At 35.3% G+C, this 27,169-nt stretch overlaps 3 protein-coding genes and 1 long non-coding RNA gene across 6 annotated transcripts; 3 read left to right on the forward strand and 1 right to left on the reverse strand.

Moving 5' to 3' along the window:
- Positions 1-349: 349 nt before the first annotated feature.
- On the reverse strand, positions 350-7,829 carry LOC142227177 (uncharacterized). The gene is made up of 3 exons (XR_012719799.1): positions 6,655-7,829; positions 6,001-6,588; positions 350-567 (listed from the first exon to the last, which is right to left on the reverse strand). It is a non-coding gene; the product is annotated as an uncharacterized LOC142227177 (long non-coding RNA).
- A 3,607-nt stretch (positions 7,830-11,436) lies between these two features.
- Positions 11,437-18,474, forward strand: LOC142227169 (uncharacterized). Of its 3 annotated transcripts, none has more exons than XM_075297568.1 (5): positions 11,438-11,624; positions 11,685-12,382; positions 13,325-13,386; positions 16,931-17,114; positions 18,178-18,474. In XM_075297568.1, the coding sequence occupies exons 1-5, from the start codon at positions 11,508-11,510 to the stop codon at positions 18,341-18,343; spliced, it is 1,227 nt and encodes a 408-aa protein (XP_075153683.1). In that variant the 5' UTR covers positions 11,438-11,507; the 3' UTR covers positions 18,344-18,474. The 3 variants fall into 3 exon arrangements, with proteins under 3 accessions (XP_075153685.1, XP_075153683.1, XP_075153684.1); XM_075297569.1 differs by having other exon boundaries at positions 16,976-17,114; XM_075297570.1 differs by lacking the exon at positions 16,931-17,114 and having other exon boundaries at positions 11,437-11,624.
- A 1,153-nt stretch (positions 18,475-19,627) lies between these two features.
- On the forward strand, positions 19,628-20,906 carry LOC142227174 (uncharacterized). Its single transcript, XM_075297579.1, has 2 exons — positions 19,628-20,271; positions 20,329-20,906. The coding sequence occupies exons 1-2, from the start codon at positions 20,200-20,202 to the stop codon at positions 20,824-20,826; spliced, it is 570 nt and encodes a 189-aa protein (XP_075153694.1). The 5' UTR covers positions 19,628-20,199; the 3' UTR covers positions 20,827-20,906.
- A 4,465-nt stretch (positions 20,907-25,371) lies between these two features.
- LOC142227172 (uncharacterized) lies at positions 25,372-26,279 on the forward strand. The gene is made up of 2 exons (XM_075297577.1): positions 25,372-25,566; positions 25,646-26,279. Exons 1-2 carry the CDS (start codon positions 25,459-25,461, stop codon positions 26,141-26,143), a joined length of 606 nt encoding a protein of 201 aa, XP_075153692.1. The 5' UTR covers positions 25,372-25,458; the 3' UTR covers positions 26,144-26,279.
- Positions 26,280-27,169: the final 890 nt, after the last annotated feature.

Consider the following 27,169-nt stretch of genomic DNA (forward strand, 5'->3'; position numbering starts at 1 on the left):
TCCATCTCAGAATGTAGAATATCAATAACCAAACGCACTATATGAGAACATATCTTCGGAACGGTATCCCGGAAGGTACGCTGCTAGTACCATGCTGTGTCGTAACGATTCTCAAGTATTTTCGAATATTGAGCGAATCAAAAAAAAAAAAAGTTTTTAATCATATTTGAATATTATAAGAAATCATAATTTGTTTGAGCTACATAGCTTTATATTTATTCGTTTCTATAAATATTAAATATGGACTAAGAATTTGTTGAACAATTTTAATTATTCCACCCATATATTTGGAACCTTTTACATCTTTTGAAGTAAAAACCTCGCCATTTAAAAAGAAAGAAACACCTCGTTTTTAAATTCGACTGAATTTACTTTATGTTTTTTTATTGAAACAGGAAAGATAATATTAATTACAATTTGTTTGCTTATAAATAAAAATTTCTAATAATAGTTAGAAAGACTTAATTGCTATGGGCATGTGATAGAATTGTATTAAATTTCGGCCTACCAATCTATCTCAACCAATAACTGCTTACAGAATTCAGCCAGTAATAACCTGAAACGAAACTAACAAAATTTATTAATAATTTTGCAATTAAACTTGACAAAACAACTAAAACACTATCATCTATATGTACTAAATATTATATACAAAAAAAAAAAAAAAAACTAATTTACTAATACTACATGTTATATGTTTTTCCATTATTTCACACCATATATAACAACAATCAAATTTATATACTTTGTTTTACGTCTTTTCATCTAAACGAATATCCATATCAAAATATTAATTTGCTTAATAACATTTATACAAAACTCTGCTATACATAAAAAAATCTATTCATTTGAATTATTACCAATTGAATTAGTTTTATCAAGGGCATAATACAAAAAAATTTTGAAAATTCATCATGAATACCAATAGAGCACCATCTCGATCATCAAATCGTATTGCGGCTAGAAATAATCGTTTAGCTCAGGGATTAAATAATATCGCGCCCACAAACTTGAATTCGACAAATAATATCACGGCTAGAAACACTAGTTTAGCTCAGGAATTGGCACACTTGATGGACCATGTTAACAACTACTCTACGAGTAATACTCAGAATTCAAATTCGAATTCAATATCTGACTTGAACAGGACTGTCATTTCGCAAAACGGTATAAATCCTCTTATGTCGTTGAGACTTCCCCGAGAACTTGGGCCACGAACTACTTCTTCCCCAGAGACATCTAACCATATTTCTACCCCTGAATACAACAGCATTGCTGCACAAGAAATAAGAAGAGAGTTCTCGAGAATGTCTAGACAGGAACAAAGGCTTCCTACGGTGAACGAACGAGCAGATCAAGAGGCCACGGATAATGACGTCGGAGCTAATTTGCGCAATTATGTAGATGCATCAGTTGGAGCTGTTCAGGCGCAAATAATGAGATCTATCGAACAAAGTTTAGCGGTGATGATTCCACAAGCTATACGAAATTCATTAGATTCTCATTTAAATAGCACGATTGCGGATAATTCCAATAATAGAATGGACAATGGCAATGGATCTTTCATACAACAACCTCATTTAAATAACCATTCAAATCAACGGATCAATACTAGCCAAAATCAACCACCATCACAGCTATTTCTACCAAACCACCATCAACAACCTTATCAACAAATACCTAACCAACGACAATCACAGGCTAATTTACACCATCAGGGACCAACACAATACGTCAATCAAAATCTAGCCTTGGGATATAAACCAATGACTCCATTACAGCTACAAAAGTGGGGTATAAAATTTGATGGGTCGTCGAAATCAGTTAGTGTAGAGGATTTCGTTTTTAGGGCTGAATCCCTTAGAATGGATTATAATTGTCCATGGGATATTTTTGTCAAGGGATTTCACCATTTATTGACGGGTCGAGCATATGACTGGATCTGGGAATTTCGCCAACAAAATCCTTTTTGCCACTGGGACCATTTAAAGTACCATTTGGTCAAAAAGTTTCGAAATTTTGAAAGCGATTTCGAGATTCAGAGGCGTATAATGGATAGGCGTCAGTTGCCATCCGAAACTGCCGATACATTTATCTCGGAAATAATAAAGTTGAAAAACCAAATGCGCATTCAAATCCAGGAATATGAAATTGTCAGGATTATAAAAGACAATTTGAAAGAAGGTCTCGTTCAGCTAATTTACCCCAAGAATATCGAAACTATAGATGAGCTCTTAGAGGAGTGTAAAAGAGCTGAAAGAAGCATTGCTAAAAGGATTTCTTATCGCCAACAGCAACAACAAAATAATTTCAAACGTATACACGAAGTGGACTACAATGATATTGAACAACAGGAATATTTTCAAGAAGTTGAAGAAATTCAACGAGCAACAGCTTCAACAAGACAGCTTGTCTGCTGGAACTGTAAAACAGCAGGCCATACTTTCATAGACTGCCCGATGGAGCAAAGAAACATTTTTTGTTTCAAATGTGGGTTCGATGGAGTCACATCACCCAAATGCCCCAAATGCGCGGGAAACTTCAAAAGGAACATGCAGGCGACTGGGACAACATGTTCGCAACAAGGTCAAACCCAGTAAGAGACGCTGCTGTACAAACTGCAAATCTACAAGAACCTTCCATAAACATTACACCCAAAATTTTGGATAGAACAGAACAAGAAAACGATTACAGAAATTTGAAAACTATTGTACCATATGAGGAGAGATTAGAAAACTACAATGAAATCCGTAAGAGAATTTTCAAGAATTTCATCCCTCACAGCAAAAAGATAATTAAAGCCAGGACAAATCATGCCAAACGAAAACGAGAAAGGAAAGAGATCGCATCCACACATCTTGCCACGGACAATGACATTAGACCCTACCTGAATGTAAAATTAAATGGTGTTGAATACAGAGGACTAATGGACAGTGGTGCATCCATATGTTGTCTGGGAAAGGATTGTATAGAGAACGTAAAAAAGATGAATGTACCTGTTCTAAATTTCAAATCATTTATTCAAACTGCAAGTGGTGATAATCGTCAGATAATAGGGAAAGTGAAATTGACTATCGAATGTGGAGATACGAAACGGGACGAAATATTTTATTTGGTTCCGAGTTTGAAACAGACTCTAATACTTGGTTATAACATATGGAGTGAACTTGGTATCAGGATCAAGATGGGAAATGTATCTGTGGATGAAATCGAGATACCTGAACAGCTTAAAATGCATGAGTTAGATGGTGAACAGACTGTGAGACTAGAAAATGCAAAACTTTCATTTCGATGCTATACTAAATTTGGATTAGGCAAAACTAATCTCGAAAAGCACAGCATTGATGTTGGTAATTCACCGCCGAGGAAAATGAGGTATTTTCCTGTCAGTCCGGCTGTTCAAAAACTCATGTATAATGAACTGGACAGAATGTTGGAACTTGACGTGATTGAGGTGGCTCAAAACGCGGACTGGAATAACCGTGTTACATTGGTAATAAAACCCAATAAAAATCGGTTATGTCTTGATGCTAGGGAGCTAAATAAGGTAACGCGAAAAGACGCTTATCCGTTACCGAATATTGACGGATTGCTTGCAAGACTAGGTGACACACACTACATTTCAGCCATAGATCTAAAGGACGCATTTTGGCAAATTCCCCTGGAGGAATCTAGCCGGCCATTGACTGCATTCACAGTCCAAGGAAGGCCACATTATCAATTCAAAGTAATGCCCTTCGGACTGTGTAATGCAGCCCAACGAATGTGTCGACTGATGGACAAGGTGATTCCTTCAGAGTTAAAGGACCGGGTATTTGTGTACCTTGATGATTTATTGGTTGTATCATCTAATTTTGACACGCATATCGATATTCTCAATATTGTGGGCAATAGGTTAACAGCGGCTGGACTGACCATTAACATGGAAAAGTCTAAGTTCTGTTACAAGGAATTAAAGTATCTAGGATATATAGTAGGAGCAGGAAAACTGAAGCCTGATCCGAGTAAGATAGAGGCGATAGTGAATATAAGGCCGCCTAGAAATCAGAAGGATGTCCGAAAATTTCTTGGTACAGTCGGATGGTACCGTCGGTTTATCCACGACTTTTCTTCCTTGTCAGCACCTCTCACGGATACGTTAAAGAAATCTCCGAAATTCAATTTGACCCCTGAAGCTTTAAAATCCTTTGAGCAATTAAAACTACGTTTAGTGTCAAGTCCTTTATTAACGAGCCCAGATTTCACTAAGCCATTTTTTGTGCAATGTGATGCTTCTAATGTTGGAATTGGGGCTGTTCTTTTTCAAAAAGATGAAGAAGATGGCGAACACCCAATAGAATATTTTTCAAAGAAGCTGAACAATGCACAAAAAAATTACTCAACAACTGAGAAAGAATGCCTAGCTGTGTTATTGGCCATTGAACGATTCAGGCAATACATTGAACTCATGGAGTTCACTGTTATTACCGATCATTCTAGCCTGCAATGGTTAATGCGGCAACACGACCTAAACGGTAGACTTGCTCGATGGAGTTTAAAACTCCAAGGATATAAATTCACGATTGAACACCGAAAAGGTTCAAAGAATATTGTGCCAGACATGTTGTCCAGGCTGAATATGGATGAGATTGTTCATCACCATAGAGGTATATTGAATTTCAACTCGAATGAATTTAAAGACCAGAAGTATTTAACACTCATAGACACCATTGAACAGAATAAGGATCGATTACCTGACTTGAGAGTTACTGATGGGATTATTTATAAAAGGGTAAAATTCAACAACGACAATGTAGACAACGAAAACGAATGCTGGAAGATATGGTTACCGGACAAATTGACAAAGGAAACAATTAGAAAGGCACACGAGGATAATACATCGCATGGAGGAATTGCGAAAACATTACATAATATCAGACAATTCTTTTATTGGCCGTCCATGGCAATTCATACCAGTGATTATGTGAGACAATGCGATACATGCAAGGAAATTAAAAATCCTAAACAAGTCCTGAGACCACCAATGGGGAATGAAGTGAAGACACAGAGACCTTTTCAGAAAATATATATTGACTTTCTTGGTCCTTACCCAAGAACAAAATCAGGAAAGGCTTTTATCTTCATTGTCTTAGATCATAAAACTAAATTCGTTTTATTGAAATCGATGCCTAAGGCAACAGTTAATTTGGTTAATAAATTCATTCTCGAAGAAGTTTTTCATAAATTTGGAGTGCCGGAGATAATACACTCCGACAACGGCAAACAGTTTGTTTCAGAATCGTTTCAGGATTTACTTAAACTATTTGGCGTTAGACATGTTCGCACGCCAATACATGCACCACAGGCTAACGCGAGTGAAAGAGTAAACCAAACCATATTGAGTACTATAAGAAGTTACCTGAAGGATGATCAAACCCGATGGGATGAAAAACTCTCGAAAATTGAATGCACATTAAGATCAACTGTACACTCTTCAACAGGTACAACTCCTTACTTTGCTCTCTATGGTTACAATATGATAACTCATGCGGACGCATACACGATTTTGAGAAAATTGAATTCGATAACAGAAGGCGAAACGCTTATTCTACCTAAGTCTGACCAGATGCAGCTCATACATAAACGCTTGAAGGAAAAGATGCACGAGGCTTATGAGAGAAATGTCAAATATTATAATCGTAGAAGTCGCAATGTGGTATATAAACCAGGTCAAGAGGTATTCAGAAAAAACTTTGTGCAAAGCAATTTTGCAAAAGGCATTAATGCAAAACTATGCAAACAGTGGCTGAAATGCCGAGTGCGAAAGGCAATTGGAAATAGCCAATACGAAATTGAAAATTTGAAAGGCGACCTAATCGGCATTATACATGCACAACACTTACGACAATAAAAGCATTGCCCTGGACAATTTACTACATGATTCTAGTTAAACCACGTACAACTACTTAATTCTAGTTAAACTACTTATTTCTACTTTAAACTATATCGTCGAGATCTCACCATATTGTAATGTTTGCTGCAGCTTAAATTGTAACATTGTTGTTAAATATTACGTTCGCACGTATTATCATTAAATTTCCTATCATCGTATGCGATCTTCCATTTTTGACGGCAATCAAGAACCTATAAAAAAGAAAGAAAGACTTTAGTATTGTAGATATAAAGGAAAACCTGTAAGAAAAAAAAAGAAACAAAATTAGTAACTATAGAAACAAACTATTTCACATTGAACTTATCTTTAACATCAACAGTTATCCGATAGGATTTTGCTCAAAATGAGTGCAATTTGTAAATGTCCACATTTTAAGGTATTCAGGATTTGATTTTTTATTCGCCACCTCTATACATGAATTTGCCATCATCACCGGCGTGCATACATTTTACGCCAATGAACGAACTCGAAAAGGCAAAAGTCATTGTTCCTAATGATTCAATTACACTGCCATAGAGTTCATTCATAAATGCAGTGTTTTGTAAAATGGATACTTTTGTCCACGCAATCACACATCATAAAACGGATAGCCTGTATATTATTCCAATTGAATCCCTTTTTGTCCATAAATTTGTTTGTGTCATATACAATTTGACCTGTAAAAATAAGAAAGATATTTATTTCGTAAACATGTTTGTAATCACAAACACACATTCATTTACCTGTTCAAATTCTTTTCCAATTTTTCACCCAATTAAATATTGTACAATGTTTTTTTTGTACCTGTACATGGACAATGTTTGTAATGCTGCTTTTCCAAAATTTGAAAAACATTTTCATCATGTCATCGCAGGTATATACAGCTGCATAACACAATTTTTATGACACATTCCATAATCATTACATTTACACAGGCACCGGTGAACCAAAATGTTGTTGGCTGATTATGCATTTGCCAGAAATGGATATGCAAACACTTCATTGCAGCGTTTCCCTTTTGACCATAAATTTGCCAGCTTGTGCGATTCTATTTGCAATTTGTGTTGGATAAAACCTCGGTGTACCATATATGAAAATGACGAAAGAAAAATGAATGAGATAATCAGATCTGTATGAATATTATGGGAATCCAATGTTTTACCTGTGGCTATTCTTTTATATACATTCAAATTTGTGGCGATGTTTGCTTACAGGAGCCATTTATATTCATCATCACAAAATAGTTAGCAGCACGGGGATACGTAGTTATTTCGGCGAACGTTTACCATCAACTTCAAATGGTTTTTATTTTGTATTCACGAATAATTGAAGGCAAATATTTAAATTACAAATTTCTTAACAGAGAGAAGTGGTCTCGGTGTTATGTTTGTTTACATTTTGTTTTTGTGCATATGCCAACATTTGGGTACTACACAAAAAGGAACGTACAACGCGTACAGCTGACAGAGTTGTCGTGTCATAAATTATTGGCCATATTTTCTTATTTTATTTTATTTTCCCAGCTCTTTTCAGCTACACAGGCTTCGTGAAAAGAGTTGGCTTTGTGACATCTGCCCATTTTCGAACGTTTAATTTGCTATTCATTCTGTGTTCTCGCTACATTTTTTATTGCCAGTTAACGACAAATGTGTATTTTTCCATTGAACGATAAATCGCATGGTGTCGGGCTGTTCAATGTCAGCTGTTGTGTGACGGCGATAACATGTTAAGCCTCCGGACTACCGAAAGGTGAGCTTTGGAAGGGGGAGCTTGGGCCAATTCATACATGTGTCATTCATAAAACGTGCTTTTGAGTAGCGACATCTTATATTAACAAATAGTGTCTGCAAAAAGTTCAAATTGAGTCTCCACATTTTTTATATGGAAAAGTCTTTTGAATTTTTTTTTTGATATAATATAAAGGTAAATATAAAATAGTTATTTATTAAATAATTTAGGAAATAAATTAACTATATTTTTGACATTCCACGGGAAATGTAGCAGACGTAAATGTGTAGAGATCGTATGGGAAATTGTTACATGAATTAAACCAATGGTGATACTAAAATGATTTGTAATAATTAACTAATTTTGTGTATATTTGACTATTGACAGAAGATGTGGTATAAATAACACAGATAAGTTTACAAAATCGATTAATAGTCTACGTTTTTTTGTACATTAATAAGTGTTGATGGATATTGCATCAAATTGGTTAAATACATGTGGCAAATCGTTTGGGGCATCTCCCCAAATATATTTTCTATGGGATTTCAAAAATTACAAGGAGTGAAATCCGATAAAAATTATATAGAATTTTAGAGAAAATATAATTTCACTACGATCTCAGCATTTAAGGGTTGTATTTTCATAACTTTGTCTGTAGTTTCATCTTAGGTTGATAATTCGTTTATTTTATTCGAATAGGACAAATGAATAGGAAACCACGCCATCTTCACACCAGCATGTACCCCACGTGTTGAAGTGACGAAAACACGTGGAGGCAGATTTCAGAATTAGATGGCTGGCAAGTCGCTCGAAAGCTCCACTGGTAAATTGAGCTTGGAAATAACAGAAGCTTTTTTGATACATGCAGGTTTTGTGATAAATGCTGTTAAATTGTATGAAAGAAAAATAAGGTAAAGAAAACTAACATATTTTAAGGCTGAACAAAAAAAAAAATCAAACAACTTTAGTCCTGTGTCCTATTGTTCCATTAACTTCGTAGTGCTCTCATATATGGAAATTCTTGGAGACAGACGCGGCCATAATTGTTTCCATATATTGAAAGCACTACAACATATTTGTTGTCTGTGCTGTTTAAAAAGAAAAAGAAGTACTTACCACTTAATAATCGTATATTTTAAAAATCACAACTGAGATACCAAAAAAAGAATAACTAAAACTATATACTAAAATTAAAACTACTATATACATGAAGGATATACTGAAATTCTAAACAAAAAAAGGAAAGATTTACTAAACTACTATTCTATTTTAAATTACTTTAAAATATTTTTTTTTATATATGAGTCATGCAAAAAAAATATGTATACAATTTGTCAAATAAAACATTTGGTTAAAATATACAACTATACATGAAATTTACAAAATCAAAAACAAAAAAATATAGATATAGATATAAAATATGTTATAAGATTAATTTTTTTTTGTCTAATTAAAAAAAATATATATATATATATATATATATATATATAAAAAAAAATCTCAATGTAAAATTGTCTAAAATTGTGTATAATAAATATGATTCTTTTAGGCCTAAATTAAAAATATTAAAACAATAATCGATCATTGAATACTCTATTGAACAAAACACATAAAATTATTTGTTGCTATTTAAAAAAAAAAAAAATAATTTAACACAATTAATAAACCAATTTAAAATCCATAATTTTCATTCTAAATTGTTTATAAATATGATTTTTGGCAAATTTAATAAAGTCATCTTTATAACAGAATTCTTTTTAAAGTAAATCTCAAAAATAAATAGTCAACAAAATAATAAAAACGATAAATAGTAACAATAAATATATATCCATTCATATATTTAAACAAAAATTTTAAACAATTACATTAATATTAATAATGTAAAATGTTTGAATATTGTTAAATTATATGAAAAACTATTCAAAAATAAACTAATATTATTTATGTAATTAAAAATAAAAGATGTTATAATTATTAATTTGTTTATATTTCATTATAAATACTTATACTGATTTAATAAAAATTGTATTAATGTGAAAAGTAGAGAAATCAACATGTGTTTAGTATAAATACTAAAAGGCTGAAAATGTAACAGTGGGTTAGAGATAGACTAATTCATGTTTGGGGTATTTTCATAAATATGGCATGGAAAATACCAAGGATGACTGTGAAGTCATACGGGGTGGGCAGCCATTCGAGACAATATCACCTTGGTCTCAGTCGTTGGCCGAAATTTAAACAGACGATTGAATTTAAAAAAATATCGTAACGGTCAAAAGGAAAAAAGGCATCCAATCCCGATTCATCTACATATCATTATTTGGTTGTTTTCACTTAGAGTGGCAGTTATATTTTTGAATTTTGAATTTATATGGTACTAAAAGTAATTTGTATGTCCTCAGCGGAAGAAGAACCTGCCCGTCCGGCGAGCTAAGCCGCAGCCTATGACAATAGTACCATTTCCGCAAATACACACAGAGGCATTACACAATTCATCTCAAGAAATGGACCGGTAAGTTGGCCACCAAGATCATGCGATTTGACGCCTTTAGACTATTTTTTGTGGGGCTACGTCAAGTCTAAAGTCTACAGAAATAAGCCAGCAACTATTCCAGCTTTGGAAGACAACATTTCCGAAGAAATTCGGGCTATTCCGGCCGAAATGCTCGAAAAAGTTGCCCAAAATTGGACTTTCCGAATGGACCACCTAAGACGCAGCCGCGGTCAACATTTAAATGAAATTATCTTCAAAAAGTAAATGTCATGGACCAGTCTAACGTTTCAAATAAAGAACCGATGAGATTTTGCAAATTTTATGCGTTTTTTTTAAAAAAAAGTTATCAAGCTCTTAACAAATCACCCTTTATAAATCGCACGATTTTATTTTCGATACAATTCGCAAAATTTTGTGAAATTGGGAACAGACCTGTTAGAGTAGCTTTGGAACATCAGCATTACTGAGAGCGGATAGTCCGCGCTGAAAAATTTTTAGTGTTGAGTCAAAGCTTGGATTCGACCCTATGTATGTAAGGCGGACATGCTAACAATTGAACCACGGTGGTTCCCAATTTTGTTCTTCATATGTAACACTATATTAACAAGTTGTACCACGCCAAGTTACTACATAGAAACATCACATGCGTGTAATTATTAGGTTCCTTTTTAGATAAATTTAGAACGAAGCCAATAAGAGCCCCCTCAAACTGTAAACAAAGTGCAGTATAAAAAAGAAACATTGCGGTCAAGTAAACCACGATTGTGTACTTGCTTATTAATTCGAATAATATATAAATTCTGCCATGTATAATGCACTTTATGCGCTTTACAGACTATCAGTTTTTCCGGACGACAGTGCTCGTGTCGAACATATCTCATATATTGTGCACATTATAAGTTAAGTCCGAAGGCATAATAGATACTGTTGCATGATTATGGGGTCGATGACACATTTGCCGATTATTTAGTCATCGCCGACCAGTCGTATCAATCCGACACACTGCAAGATTCTTTACAAACACCGACATTCCGTCCGGAATAACTGATAGTCTGTAAATCGCATAACTCATACAAATGTTGCATCGAGTACTAAAAGAAAATATCGATATTATTTATTCTCGGAGTTGTACTTAACCCCGGATCCGAAGATGGGAAACTAGGTATAATTTGAATGGTGCTTTTTGTTTCGTCTTTTAGTGACATCTACCGTCTTGACTGTTGCTCTCTCTCTCAATAATAGAGAGCGAGTCTCCATGTTGCCCAATTCTCGTTGGTGTTACTTACTTCGACACCAGCGCCATCTAGAACACTTCTAGAGAAGGGAATTTTCTGTCTATATTTTATTTGTTTATGTTGAAGCTAATTTAAATCTATGATGGACATGGATATGTGCAGAACTTGTGCAAATAACTGTGAAGATGGTCTGAAGTTGTTTAGTACGAAACATAAGGAAGTGCTGCTTCAAATCCAAGATATAACAGGAATTTTGGTTTGTATTCTTAAATTATACATATCCCACAAAATGTTTACTTATTGTCTTTGCTTACAGCTTAAGAAAGAAGGTCTCCCTAAACTTATCTGCTCATCATGCCATGAATCGCTGACACAAGCTCATCAATTTAGAGAACAAGTTATAAATGTGCAACATTCCTTTGAAAGGGAAGAGATTTCGAAATGTAATTACAGCAAGCGGCGCAACAAGAATATTGAGGACACGGAATTTGTGCAAGTATGCGTCAAAGAAGAAAATGATATACTAGATGATTCGGAAAAGGAAATGTATGTTGTCGACTCTCTTCAAACCGATTGCAAAGGAACTCCTTGTGAGGAGTCACTGGAAGACGAAATAAATGCTTTAGATATGGGCAAACATGAAGGTAACAATACTCTGGGCGATTCGACTAATGAAATGGTTTGGAATGCACATGTTCCTCCAGAGGATGATGATGACAGTATTGGTTCAATAAATGAAGAATGCCATGGAAGTGACAACGAATATAATCCGATACCTTCTCTGGATAATAATGAAGAAAAAAGTAAAAAAGGGAGGGGCAAACGAAAAGACTCTTTAGCACAGAATAAACAAGGTTCAAATCCTAAAGAAAAACGATCGCAAAAAAGAGAGAAAAATTCAAAAGGCCATTCCAACTTATTTATTTGTGATCAGTGTGGAAATCACTTTACGTGTAGAAATCATTTCAAACTTCATATGCGAAGACATATGGGCGATAAACAATGTGCTTGCGAGTAAGTAAATTAAATGCTTATATAGTTTCAAATGATTGGTGTGTTGATTGTGTCTATTAAAAAGATGGAACTCTATTTTACTATTTGGATCATACATACTGAAAGGTTATGCCGAAATTGTGCCATTTTGGAACAATATTGGGTTGACTTTAAGACTAGGATATCAATCAATCTGTATAGACAATGTATATGCCAATTTTCTATTTATAATATATCATGGACATTTTTGAAACAGGAACATAAATCATGCCCAATGAGCGGTTCGTATATCTAAAAATGTATGTCTCGATTTAGAACCAGCTTGTGGATTCGAGGTTTATTCAAGCAAAATTATCAAAATCTTGCCTTAAGTCACTAAATTAAATGACCCAATTCATTTTTAAAAGCATCAATAAAAAAATAAAGCCCTAAACCTTCGAAAAGTTAGTTTAGTTTTAGCTATTTATAATACCTACTTTTCAAAAGATGGTAAAGGTGGGTGCTATTTTCGAATTTAGCCGCTAAAATCAAACACAAAACAGTATGAAATTATACCTCTTTGATGCAAATTTTATTAAAACTTGATGGGAAATACCTTAAAGTTTATATTATTTATAATGGATTATTAGAAAAAAGAAATAGTGAAAAATTGCAATTTTCGCTATTAATTTTCCTTAATAATCCATTTTAAAGAATATAAACTTGACAAAAATTTGCTATGCTAATAAAAGTTGCATCAAAGTTATAATCTTAAACTTATGTACTGATTTAGTCTTGATTTTAGCGGTTAAACTCGAACTTAGTACCCACCTTAAACTAAAAACTTATTCGTAAATCTTTAACTAACACTTTTGTTTAATTTATTATATATTAGTCTAAGATATTTTTAAGTTGCCATGTTAGAGCTTTATTGTAACATTTAATTACATGTGTTTTTTTTTTAACTATTATCGATTTTTACAGATTGTGCCCTGACAAATTTTTCACTAGTTCAGAGCTGAGGCGCCATATGAGGAAACATACAGGTAAGTAGGAAATACGCAAGTTCTAAAGACTATTGGAAGCCAATAGAATTAACCCTGGAAAGTCATCCTTATTTTTTATACACTAACGTCATCCTTCGTCATTTTGACTACGGCTTATTTCAAGACGCTATAATTTACATCGTAAGCAAAAATGAGAACCAAAATTGTGTTTATTTTCTTGTTCAATTTGTTTTTAATTAGTATAAAACAAAAATTCGTAAAATGGTTGAATTAGTATAACTTAAATTTATGATTTCCCAAACGACTAAAATGCATTTTAAATCGAAAATGAAATTACGCGTCGTCATTTTGACGAAGGATGACTGTCCAGGGTTAAAAAAGAGACGTTGTAATAGTTTTTATTGTAGTTTCATCCATTTTGTTCTACGCTTGTGTAGTTCAGCTGGTAGCCAGATCAAGGAACTCTGCGACAAGGATGGGGTGTATCCAGAGTGATCTGGTAGTGAGACGGGTAGGCTTAGCTTGGCAAGCAAAAAGGTGACGAGTGTCATGTGGCCCTTGATTAAAGATGGGACACACGTCAGCTACGCTGATATCAATCACTGATAAGTATGAATGGAGGCGACTGCACTTGCCTGATCTTAGTTGGTCCAAAACTACCCTTGTCTGCGTGGGAGGTCTCTCTCCTCCGGTCCTACAGGGCGGCGGTCGGACTCCGAGAACAGGATTAACCTTGTAGCTTCTCACCGCTTCAGCTACAGTATCCTCATGAATCCTGTTCAGGCCTGTCTGGTATGCTGCCTGATCTAGGCTGTCGAATGTGACCCCGAGAATCTTGGGGTAATATGTTGTCGGAATTGTTTCGCCATCGACTCTGACATTCAACTGCCTGCGTACTTCCACCGTCCATGTAGTGAATAGTGTGTCTGAGGATTTGGTGGGAGATATCCTCAAATTCCTTGCAGTGAAATAACTTGTAAGATCAGCGAGGTAGACATTCAATCGATCGCAAATGTCATCAACATTGGGCCCAGATGCCAAGATTGTACAGTCATCCGCATATGACACAATCTCGACGCCGTCTGGTGGGCGTGGAATCGAGGACAGGTAGAGGTTAAACAGTGCCGGAGATATCACCCCACCCTGGGCAACTCCCTGTTTAACTCTACGGGGTTTTGACTTTTTGTCCCTGAATTCCACGTACGATTGGCGTCCACACATATAATTCAGCACCCAACGGTTCACTCCTGCCGGTAGGGACGTATGCTCGATGTCCTCGACTAATGTGGCATGGTTGACCGTATCGAACGCTTTCGATAGGTCAAGCGCCACGAGGACCGCCCTATGACACGGCTTGGGCTGATTAAGTCCCCTATTGATATGTGTCGAAATGGTATGTAAGGCTGTCGTCGTACTGTGTACCTTACGGAATCCATGTTGATGGTGGGCAGAAAATTCTCCATAAGGCTGGGGAGGAGTAGTGCCTCAAGTGTCTTGGCTACTGGCGAGAGAAGGGATATCGGTCTGTACGATTCACCTTTGCTCGAATCTTTGCCTGGCTTCAGTGTGGAATCACTCTTCCCTTCTTCCAGACACCGGGTATAATGAGTGATTCCAAGGACAAATTGAGAAGTCTGGTCAGGTACTTAACTCCCAGTATTCCCAGATGCTTCAGCATTAGCATTGAAATTCCGTCAGGGCCCAGCGCCTTGGATGGTTTTGCTCTGTTGATGACATTGGTAACTTCGGCTGAGGTAAATTGTGGTGTGTCGTCTGCTCGGAGACCACGTATGCGACGAGTGGCTCTCCTTTTCGCTCCATCACTCTCGGGATGCTCGACAAACTGTCGGTTGAAGTATTTGGCGCATCTCTTCGGATCAGTCACAGTCACGTCACCAAAGGTGACTGAAATCCCATCATCCCTTGTAGCGGGGTTCGAGAGGGCTCTCACTGTTGACCACAATTTACCAGTTCCTGTGCCTAAGTTACATTGCTTCAGGTGCTCTAACCAAGGGTTCCGCTTGTGCTCGTCGACTATCTTACTAATCTCTAGATTTAATTCTCTGATTCTAGGATTAGCAGGGTTAGCACGACGGCGTTCATCAAGCTCGTCTGCGAGTCCCGCCGCTTCGGCTGGGAAATTGGGCCTCACTTGGGCAATTCGAACAGCGGGTATGAAGCGAGCGGCTGCTGCGTTGATGATGTCCCGGAATGCCCTCTGGGCAACATGAACATGAGAGGGGGACGGGAGCTCACTGAAGCGGCGATCGGTGTATTCTCTGAAGCCTTCCCAGTTGGCTTTCTTTTGATTGGTAAACGTCCGGCGTTCAGAGGTTATGAAATCGGAGGGTCGGTTAATGGTGAGAATTATGGGGATGTGGTCCGATTCCAATGAAATGACGGGTTGCCAGGAAACGTCATTTATCAGATCAGGCGACGCTAAAGATAAATCTGGTGAACTGCTGCAGTCACCCATAATTTTCGTGGGGGCCTCTTCGTTCACCGTGTAAAATGTGGAGTCATCTATCTGCTCTGCCAAAGCTATGTCTCTCTGGTCATTACCTAGGAGTGAATGCTAAAGTTCATGGTGGGCATTAAAGTCTCCTAGAACCAATCGGTTATGCCCGCACAACAGCCACTCAATGTTTGGGCTATAACCTGGAGCACAGCCACCAACCGGCGGTATATACACATTGTATAGCTCTATCTCGGCAGCCCCAGACTTGACTGCTACCCTCATACATCCTATATACGGGTCATTAGTGTCGGGCACAAGCGGGATAGGTCTATACTGCACGGAACGGTGTATTATGAAAGCCAGGCCACCACCTTCACTTCTTGTGCGATCCTTTCGAAGCACATTGTATCCATCACAATGGCGTAGGCTGCAGGTGGCATTCAGCTTAGTCTCCTGGATCGCCGCGACCCTTATCCTTTTCCGATTCATAAAGTCCACGATTTCGCTAATCTTACCTCGGAGCCCGTTGCAATTAAATTGCAAAAACGATGCGCTATCCGGAACTGGAACAACAATATTGGGTGTACGATGTTGCGGCGGAGAATATTGTTGTACGGGAGATGTCGGGGGGGGGGTCGCATAGTCAGACGACCCACTGCTGCTGTCGCTGGCACAGCATCCTGTCACGTAGTCAGTATGACTATACTCCCTCAGCGATGTTAAGCCGAATCAGTTCCGGTAATGCACCCACTCCAAGCACCGGTTACACCTGACCGAAACCGAATGGTGGTGGATCAGGTTTCGGCCGACTGAACAATACCATGGTCCGGGGTTCTCCTCTATCCCAGATCGGACCAACAGCAAACGGAGAAGGCTCCCCGGGATGCACCTTCTCCAACACAAAAAGACGGACGAAACAACACGTACACTGATGTGGCAGCCGCTGGCCAATGGATGGGTCAATCCGGTACACAGAACCCGCCGCCGCGGGATTGAGTTGTTTCGATTGCCGGTTTGTTCTGCATATTATAGCGTTGAGCATGAAATATAATAAAATAGAAAATCTTTTAAAATTATATTCTACCTAATAAACCTTTTCGAAATAACTAATCCGTTATTTTTTAGGGGAACGCCCCTTCGCTTGCAAATTTTGTGAACGTCGGTTTACAGATTATAGCACAAGGATTAAACACGAAAGGACTCATACCAACGATAGGCCATTTGTTTGTACACAGTGTGGAAAATCTTTTACAACTTCATACATTTTGAAAAATCATACTCTAACGCATACCAACGAGAGAAATTTCAAGTAAGCAAATTTTGCATATATCTGTTAGTGGTAATCAAATGATGTCTTTAATTATTTATGAAATTACTCTACTATTTGTTAAAAAAACACCAAAACATGACAAAACCTTTAGAACAAAAAGAGATATTGTAATTGATCTGAGGCAATCAAATCTATGGGTCTATATTTCAGACCCATTTCCCGGCCTCCTTAAATATTTACAAAATAGGATTTTTCGGTTATGATTTTCTTACCGACATGTAACTCATTTGGCACGTAGGCAAGGTTGGTGAACAAACAGGAACCAAATTGAATTGTGTGAAATAAATTAAAAACTCAAATGTTCATTTTTGCACAAAAATTCTGATCAAACCCGCGAAAATACGAAATTTAATTTCGAGAAGCTGTGCTCTTTACGAACAACATAAAAGCAAATGCCGGAAAATTAATATTTGGAACTGACTCTTTACGAAAAACTCAAAACGAAATATCAGAAAATTAATCTTTGGAACTGACGCATTTTTTCCCTGAGAGAAATGAATAAACGGAGTCTAACGGTTACGAATCGAACATGTTTTCAGTGACGTAACTCAACATAATCCCGACGCCTCAACAATTGAGCAAGTTCAGTGCTTTAAACTAGAGGTGTGTACGTGAGTAATATTTTACTCACGCACACTCACGATAGCAAAACCTTACTCACGCACGATATTGTTTTGTGGGATACACGACTCACGCGTGAGTCACGAAAATTTTCGTGAGTCACGACCATTTCGTGTCACGTGCACACCTCTACTTTGAACAGCCTGTGTTATTTCTAATCCAGTAGAGCTCCGATCGTCTTCGGCTCTATGAAAACTTTTCCTCTGGGTATTATTCAAGAAGTATTTTATAGTCTAACCAAAAATATGACGTATTTTATAAATCATAAATTTGTTTAATACGAAAAAAAAATAGTTTCGAACTGAATTAATTTTATAAATAATTGAATAATTACACATCATTTGTATTGCGGCTTGTTGTTGTGCTTTGCTATATGTTTTCTTTTATTAATACAAGATTGTTTTACGCCCTTCTTTTCTAGATGTGAGGTCTGTTCGAAAGCATTTACAAGAAGAACACATTTGGTCGTACATTTCCGTTCAATTATGCATAAACAGGCTGTGGAAAAAACATCCATACAACAAGAAGATAGACAAATGCAGCAACGTGATAATAATGCAGACACCATTTCAACGTTTACGGCATAGTGAATTTAATCGGTGGGATTGCAGTATTTAATATAAATTAGACATTTACTTATTACATGGCCGACTGTCATGCAGATATACACAATTCCAGGAATAAAGTAGATTCGGAAATCAAATGAAAAGTCAAGTAATTGCTTGTATTTGTTCTATCTGATACGGTTTTGTTTTGTAACGAAGAAGACTTGACTTTTGATGAAGGGCAGTCAAAAAATCCCTCAATGTTACTGAATTTGCATATAAAGTTTGTGATTTTTTATGATCAGAAACTAGCCACTATCAATTTGATCGATTGATGTGGCCCGGCGCGACATTTTCCATTCCAATGGTGAGGCCATCGCCGTTACGAAAGCATATTTTTTCGGCCCTCTAGTACTTAAAGAACCATCCTCGTATATATAGCGAATATAACATCTGATCGTCTTTCAGTAAATGGTCCTGTTACACGTGAACTTACCAGAGTAACGTGGGTGACCAGGAGATACTGGGTGGCGGAATACACACCTCAGCCACCCTCGACATCATGGTCTTCGTTTAAGAAGGAAAGTAATGATCTCCTAAATTTGCCCATATGTTGCACGTATGGAATTAACAGCTCATTACCTTTCTTCTTAATCGGGCACCATGATCTCATGATCATGCTGGTACATGGTCCGAAATGGTCGGTGTCTAGGGAATTCGACCACCAGTATCTCCTATACTGGCCGCCTATGTTACTTTTATTAGGTCTATTATAAATAACCCAGCAAAAAAAAGCGTCGCCAAAAAAGTAATGAAAATTTTCTTTTTGGATCCGGAAGTGGTGCAAAATTGAGACAGAAGCGATGAATTTAGCATGGGCTTGTCATAGGACGAAAGTCCTCCATTTAAACAGCCGTTGCACTGAATTTGCATTACTTCTTTAGGTGTGATCCGAATTCAATGTTTTGGATGTAAATTAAAAAATTCTGTGATAATTTGTCAAATAAATAATTTTTATAATTTTTTTATAATTTTTAATGGATTCTAACTCTTGTCGGAAACGTTTGAGCTCAAATATTTTCAAAAATGCACAATTTTTTCAGATTGGATTTAGCATTTTTTTCGCATGATTTGTACCATTTTATGAATTCTTAATCTGTTTTTAACCTATTTGAGACAAAAAAAAGTTAAAATTACCCATTAAAAATATGAAAAAACCAAGTTATGAAAAATTGAATTAAAATAACTTCCTGAGTAGTTAAAATAAAGGACATCATTGGGAGTGCATCTTCTGGAAGTGATTTTAAAGTTGTGCCTTTGGAAGAACTTCCAAATTTTTTTGCTGGGAAGTTCTGTCCATTCTATATTTAGCTTAACGATAGGGGACCTGCTTGATATACCCGATTCTGAACGGCATGTCACATCGGCTCTGGAAGAGAAGATAATTCACCGCTGGAAATCATACTGGCGATTGACAGATACTGGCATAGAATCTATGATGAATGAATGAATCTATGATCCTTTGTATGCAAGACTTAGGTAAGCTAATATAAGAACTGTTTTCTTGTAGTATTGGACATCAGATGTCAGTTTTGCATATTTTTGTGTAGTCAGCCACAACATGGCTATTCAGTGCAAATCGAAAACAAGCCTAATATACCATTACCATTAATTACTTTGTCAATAATTTACATTTTTGTCTAAGAATAGAATAACCAAAAACACAATGATTTTGCTAAATTTACAAAAAAAAAAAAAACAATAAAACTATTAAAAAAATATTACCAATGATAATCAATGATTCAGATGGCTTACTATGTATGGCTGGCTCATTGTTTAATAACTTGAAAAAATTGTTGACGTTGATCCGATCATTCTTCACGTGGTGTAGGTAAACAATGAGTATCATGAAATTTATTCCGTTGTGTTTAATCCTTCAAAATTTTATAGACTATGGTCTAAGCAAAGAGGTAAATAGATACAATGAAAAATTGTGCTATGACAAAATCTAATGAACTTTGTTTCAGTTTATGTGTTTCATACCCACCTTTACACATACATCTTGGACTGATCGAAGACCAGATTATGTGGTTAACATGACTTTTGGCGATCAAGGCGCCGTAACATCGGAAACGACAGTGACCAGGGAAATTTTAAACCCTGTAACAAAGTTCAGTGTTCTTCAAAAAGATGGAACTAATCCACCAGTTGCACTTTATAATATCACCGCCCGTCTATGTGATTTAAGTTCGGTAGTCAACAAAGTGCCCATGGTAAAACAAGCCTTTGGAACTGTTACCAAACAAAGTAATATGACCTTTGAATGCCCATTGAAACCGGGATTCTATGTAATGGGAAATATGCGTATAGCCAGCCGAAATCCAATTCTGTCGTTTATGTATAAACCCAGGGTTACTTATACTTTTGCTGGTGGAGCTTATGAAGAATTGGAGAATAAGAAACTTGTCGCTCTGTCAACATATAATTTTACCATAAAAGTGGTGAAAAAATCTTGCAAGGAATAAATCAAAGATTTTGATTTTTATACATCCAATTCGATGTTATATCTCATTATTTCCAATAAAACTAAATTTTTAAATATTTAGATCATTGATTGTATTTCCATATGGGTTTTTTGCTGTTGTTGTAGCCTTTGATATTATTATCGCATCGCGATAGAATGTTGAAAGGAAAGAAACAAGAATATATCCCTCCCATCTATCTTCAATTCGAGAAAAAGCCCGCCTTTAAGCGGGCTTCATTAAATAAGGAAGCTTTTAGTGAAACACACCTTAAGACAACAAAATGGGTAAAATAAAAAGAAAACTTAGTTGAAACTGTTCAAGAGACTTTGCAGCATATACTGAATTTTACGGTATAAAATTTTCTTGCTTTTGTGTCGTAGGCTTGAAGTATTCTGTATTATTTTATTGCATATGGGGGTAAATATTTAATCAGCTGGCCAAAAAATTGGGGCATTAGAGGGTTAACACGCCTGGCTGTACATCTTTCCATTCGGGCGAATGAACCAGGGATAAAAATCAATTTTTTAAATTGTTTCAACGAGAAAGTAAGTGTACGAGGGCAGTTCGGAAACTTCTTAGTCTAGCACAAAAACAGAAAAAAGCGCGCTATAAACAGAAAAAAGTTAAGTGTTTTGGAAACTTCCATCCGCAATTTTTTACAATGGAAAAATTAGAAATGCGTGTTGTCATTAAATATTTAGGTTTATCGGTACAAGAAATTCATAATGATATGGTGAATGTGTTAGGTGAAAGTGCTCCTTCATATGCAACAGTAATAAAAAAATTGGTTTGCTGAATTTAAACGTGGTCGTACAAGCATTGAAGATGAACCACGTAGTGGATGTCCAAAAACAGCAACAACAACAGAAATTGTAGCCAAAGTGCATGATATGGTATGAAATGATATGACGAATAAATGAAATGACGAATAAAAGTGCGTGAAATTGCTAATATCATGGGTATCTCAAATGATCGAGTCCATTTAATTTTGCATGAAGAACAGATGAAAAAGCTTTCTGCAAGGTGGGTGCCGCATTTGTTAACAGTCGATCAAAAACGCATAAGAATCAACATTTCTCAAGCTTGTTTGGATCGTTTTAAGCGAAATAAAATTGATTTTAAGCGTCGTTTCATAACTATTGATGAGACATGGATCCACCACTATACGCCAGAGACAAAAGAACAATCCAAACAATGGACTGAAGCTGGAGGAAGTGCCCCAAAGAAGGCGAAAACAATTCAATCGGCTGGTAAGGTTATGGCAAAGGTTTTTTGGGACTTCAAAGGTATTTTATTGATTGACTCTCTGCAAAATGGTAAAACAATAAATTCAATTAAATGTACAAATTCGAGAAAAACGTCCTGGCTTACAACACAAAACAATAATTTTTCATCAAGACAACGCACCAGCGCACAAGAGTGTTTTAACAATGGCTAAAATCAACGAATTAAAGTACAAGTTGCTTCTCCTGATTTAGCCTCCCAGTGACTTACTTGTTCCCAAATCTAAAAAAATTCTTTGATGGCAAGCGTTTCACCTCAAATGAAGATGCAATTACAGTTTTAAACCACAATTTTGAAGATCTTGAGGACAACTATTTTAATCAAGGGGTAGAATTGCTAGAAAAGCGGAGATTGTATTGAAAAATAAAAATATTTTTGAAATACTAACTATTCTCTTTCATTGATAGGCTAATAAGTTTCCCAACCGCCCTCGTAGAAATAAAATTTTGACAAAATTATCTATAGAAATAAAATTTTGACAAAATTTTCTATAGAAATAAAATTTTCACAAAATTTTCTATAGAAATAAAATTTTGGCAAAATTTTCTATAGAAATAAAATTTTGACAAAATTTTCTATAGAAATAAAATTTTGACAAAATTTTCTATAGAATTAAAATTTTGAAAAAATTTTCTATAGGAATAAAATTTTGAAAAAATTTTCTATAGAAATAAAATTTTGAAAAAATTTTCTATAGAAATAAAATTTTGAAAAAATTTTCTATAGAAATAAAATTTGAAAAAAATTTTCTATAGAAATAAAATTTTGAAAAAATTTTCTATAGAAATAAAATTTGGAAAAAATTTTCTATAGAAATAAAATTTTGAAAAAATTTTCTATAGAAATAAAATTTTGAAAAAATTTTCTATAGAAATAAAATTTTGACAAAATTTTCTATAGAAATAAAATTTTGACAAAATTTTCTAAAGAATTAAATTTTTGGAAAAACTAACTTTTAAATTATATTAATTTAATTTGGAAAAATGGTCCGCTGGTCATTGTGGCAACGCTGGCTACAATAGAAAAATTACTTCTTGAATATACATAATGCTAATAGAGTTTCTTTTCAACATTTCCGTTAACATTTTGTTTAGGACTGTAACCAGATCTCCAAAAATTTTGCTGCTAAATCAGCATTGAGGTAATGCTAAAAATAATATTCAATTGCTAAATAAAAGTGCTAAATTTAAAAAGTTTTTATTGGCGAAATTATAACTTATAAGGCCGGACTTTTTTAATTTTGGTGTTCAATGTTGCCTTAGAAATATATTTCATAAAGATTAAAGGATGTCATGCCATGCATTGTTGAACCATGCCAAACGCTTACTATGTTCTCTTTCATTTATAGGCTAACTATGTTCTCTTTCATTGATAGGCTAAGTAGTTTCCGAACCGTCGCCGTAATTTTTGGGTTTAAATTGTACCAAAAAGTAGTAACCGAAAGAATAAATATTATTTATCAAGTTGTAAAATAACGAATGTTAAGGTTTTGTGTGAGCCGAAATTAAAAACCTGTTTCCTTCCAATGTGTTTGTTGTCAATGCCATATTTTCGTATGAAAATATTCAGTCACAAAATTGGGGATTTGAACGCGAGGGATTCTTGAAATATCACAACACTAGCAAATTTGGGAATAAGGCATTCAATATTGGAAATTCATTGAGGGAAAACAAGTTTTCACTCAAGAGTTGTCCATGATCTGACAGAATTTTCGACATGATCTCAGCATCAAGACTAAAGTTCAATGGAAATGCTTCATAAAATCCTAAATATATATTTTTTTTCCATTTCAGGTTATAGAAATATGTTCTACATGGTCTATATTTGATCTGAATATTTTAAATATGCAATATTTTATGTCGGATAATCATCGAACTCCAAATTTTAAATGGGCATTATTTTATTACATTTGCTTGTAGATTGGTCAGTACCTAAAATATGTGTACAATAAAATTTATATTGGACAATTATTTAATTTTAATAATTGGAACTTCTCGAGCATTTTGAAGACGAACTGAGTATTTCAAATTGTACCAAATAGGTTATTGTAGTACCATTGTACTTTTGAGAAGTGGAATGTACCAAATTTAGTACAATTGTACCAACTTTTATATCCATGGAATGAACCTTTCCGCAGGATAAATCGATATGGGCCCTATATGCTAACTCTTTATGGAGAAAATATATAGAAATTATAAATCGAATCATCTTTCTTCCCCACTGTGCATCATCTCTTCATATAAGTACAAATTCCTTAATCATATATTTATTCCGTTTTTGTTACTGCAATAACACAAAATCTATTTTTATATCTTAACTTAGCAATGAGATGCTTTTCGTTCTTAACCTTGGAAAGTCATCCTTATTTTTTGTACACTAAGGTCATGCTTCGTTATTTTGACTACGGCCTATTTCAAGGCGCTTTAAATTTCATCATGAGCAAAAATGAGACAAAATTTAATTTAAATATATCATAAATAGGTTCCTTCATTCTCGACGAAGCGCATATGCAAGTTGATCAAGGAGATATGCTCAACAGAAAGAAAATCGTGACAAAAATTGCATTCATTAGGTTCTGAATCTGCATAACAGTGAAGAGTGTTATGTTAAATATTGCAGTACCAACTCTAAGTCTGGCTACGAAGAAGCCTAGTTGGTGTGCATAATTTGATCTAATGATGGTGAGGCTAATAACTTATAAAGAATAAAGTAGTGTGTTCGATTGCAGAAATCACGATTTCGAAGTTCCCTGATAAATCTGGCTCAAAAATATACATACACAAGGTCGTGTGTGCGATTCCTGCTTCGACATAACACAAAAAAGTTTTTCAGCGATGGATTATCCCACCTCAGTAATGCTGGTGACACTTCTGAGAGTTTCAAAGCTTCTCTAAGTGGTTTCACTACAATGTGGAACGCCGTTCGGACTCGGCTATAAAAAGGAGGTCCCTTGTCATTGAGCTTAACATGGAATCGGGCAGCACTCAGTGATAAGAGAGAAGTTCACCAATGTGGTATCACAATGGACTGAATAGTCTAAGTGAGCCTGATAAATCGGGCTGCCACCTAACCTATAGAAATGATATTATATTCGCTCCCAGTTATTTTCAAGTCAGTTTCTATCTATGAATGTACTATGTACCAATTAATTCGAAATGCATGTATTAATATTTTTGTCAAGTAGTGTATGTAATCATGTTAGTGTACAAAATATTTGTAGCAGTTCAATGAAAATCGAAATACTCGTTTATAATTTTTGAAGCAAATAGGTATAATTTTAACCGGCCACGCTTCAATGCATACGTACTGTTAAAAATGATTGATCGATTTTAAACGAGGTTTTGATTTATGTTCATTGGCAGTTCAGGTTTTTGGGCGGTAACAAGAACAATGTGGAATTTAATATTGAAAGTTTCCTTAATTTTTTATTGTATCGATATTGCACACAATAAAGAGGTAAAATTGGGGCAAATTAAGCCTTAAAGAATTTGGTATTCTACATTTACTGTCACTCTCTCTCTCTCTCTCTCTCTAGCCAATATGTTATGCTATGTCATTTTTTGATACCTCGTGGACGGATAGGCGACCTTACTTTCGAGTTAACATGACATTCAGCAATGAAGGTTTTATTGAATCTCGAACATGGGTGGAACGTGATATTGCATATCCCGTCTCGAAATTACGCATAAGTCAAAGAGGTCTCGCTAAGGCAATGTTACCTCCTTTTAATATAACAGCTCGTGTATGTGATTTGTACAATGCACTTAGTCAAGTTCCTGCAATCAAAAATGCCTTTTTATCAGTTACCAAAGGAGGTAATGCCTCACTGACATGTCCAATGAAGGCAGGCTTTTATCTAATGGGCAATATTCGCTTCGAGAAAAATGGTCGCATATTGTCGCTTTTGTATCGTCCGAAAGCATATTACTTATTCGAAGGTGGTCTGTACGAGGAACTGAAGAACCGAAAACTATCAGTACTGACAACATATCGGTTTTCCGCAAAGGTGGTTAAGGTTTCGTGCAAAGAATGAAAAGATGATGATAAAGGTATAATAAATTATTTGATTATTTGTTTGCCAATTCGTATTGTTAGAATATTAAAACTCTTGTATGAATGACAAATTAATGTTAATAAACGTGAGAAAACCTTAATGTAATTAAATCAAATATACTAATGGCGATTAATACTTAATCAGAAGATAGACTATCGGTTAATAAAGTTTTTGTATGAGATCAGCTCGACACGATAATAGACCTTGAGAAACCGGTCTTAACCCCTTTAATCCAGTTTTGCTATGTATTTTATATGTCGATAACAACGTCTTATAAAAAAATTCGATAAATTTGAGACATGTTATAAATGAATGTAAATACCAAATAAAATCCCGGTGTGGATATAAAGAAAACTACTTTAAGTTATTGAAGTTCCATTAGAAAGAATTGTAATTCTCGTCGGTCTCATACCTTTAACCTTGAATAAAATAAAAACGGTTCAGCGGAATGAACAAAGCAGAATTATTTGATCAACTAAACATTTTTTTTAATCTAATTTTACAATTATTAATCGAGCTTTATGGACAAATTTGGATTAAGGAACTTGATTAATAGAGTCATTGAAAAAAAAAAACGCCAGATACAAATCTGTACACGCCTAGACTGTAGATGTTTCGGTTCAGGCGAATGAACCTTTCCACAGCCTTTAGTATAGATCTGGCTGGGATAGATAACTCAGTCTTGGGCCCTTTTTGAAATAAACAAAATAGGTATACGATGCTAGCCCGTTATTTCCGACTCACTCAGGCTATTCAGTTCATTATGATACCACTTCTTTCCTTCTTATCCCTTAGTGCCCACCTCTTGTAGTCTGGTATGAAAAGTTTCGTTTAGAATTTTGATGTGAATGCTTAAAACTTAAAAAAATCCTCGCTTTCGTTTGCGATCTTTGACTACTTGGTATAGATCTTCGGAGCTAAAAAGTTTTCGGAATTTTCAGTACTTTTCCCATTTGTTGACAGGTGCTTGGGACATTCGCAACTTAGTCATTTTTTTCCGATAGC

Source organism: Haematobia irritans, chromosome 2, assembly GCF_050003625.1.
Source record: "Haematobia irritans isolate KBUSLIRL chromosome 2, ASM5000362v1, whole genome shotgun sequence".
NCBI classification, from domain to species: domain Eukaryota; kingdom Metazoa; phylum Arthropoda; class Insecta; order Diptera; family Muscidae; genus Haematobia; species Haematobia irritans.

Bases quoted from the DNA above. Each gene is read 5' to 3' on its own strand.
- LOC142227172 (XM_075297577.1), top strand. From the start codon at position 25,459: ATGTTCATTGGCAGTTCAGGTTTTTGGGCGGTAACAAGAACAATGTGG. The intron at 25,567-25,645 runs GTAAAATTGGGG...CTCTCTCTCTAG, and splicing joins ATATTGCACACAATAAAGAG to CCAATATGTTATGCTATGTC.
- LOC142227174 (XM_075297579.1), top strand. From the start codon at position 20,200: ATGAGTATCATGAAATTTATTCCGTTGTGTTTAATCCTTCAAAATTTT. The intron at 20,272-20,328 runs GTAAATAGATAC...ACTTTGTTTCAG, and splicing joins ACTATGGTCTAAGCAAAGAG to TTTATGTGTTTCATACCCAC.
- LOC142227169 (XM_075297568.1), top strand. From the start codon at position 11,508: ATGATGGACATGGATATGTGCAGAACTTGTGCAAATAACTGTGAAGAT. The intron at 12,383-13,324 runs GTAAGTAAATTA...CGATTTTTACAG, and splicing joins GATAAACAATGTGCTTGCGA to ATTGTGCCCTGACAAATTTT. The intron at 17,115-18,177 runs GTAAGCAAATTT...CTTCTTTTCTAG, and splicing joins ACCAACGAGAGAAATTTCAA to ATGTGAGGTCTGTTCGAAAG.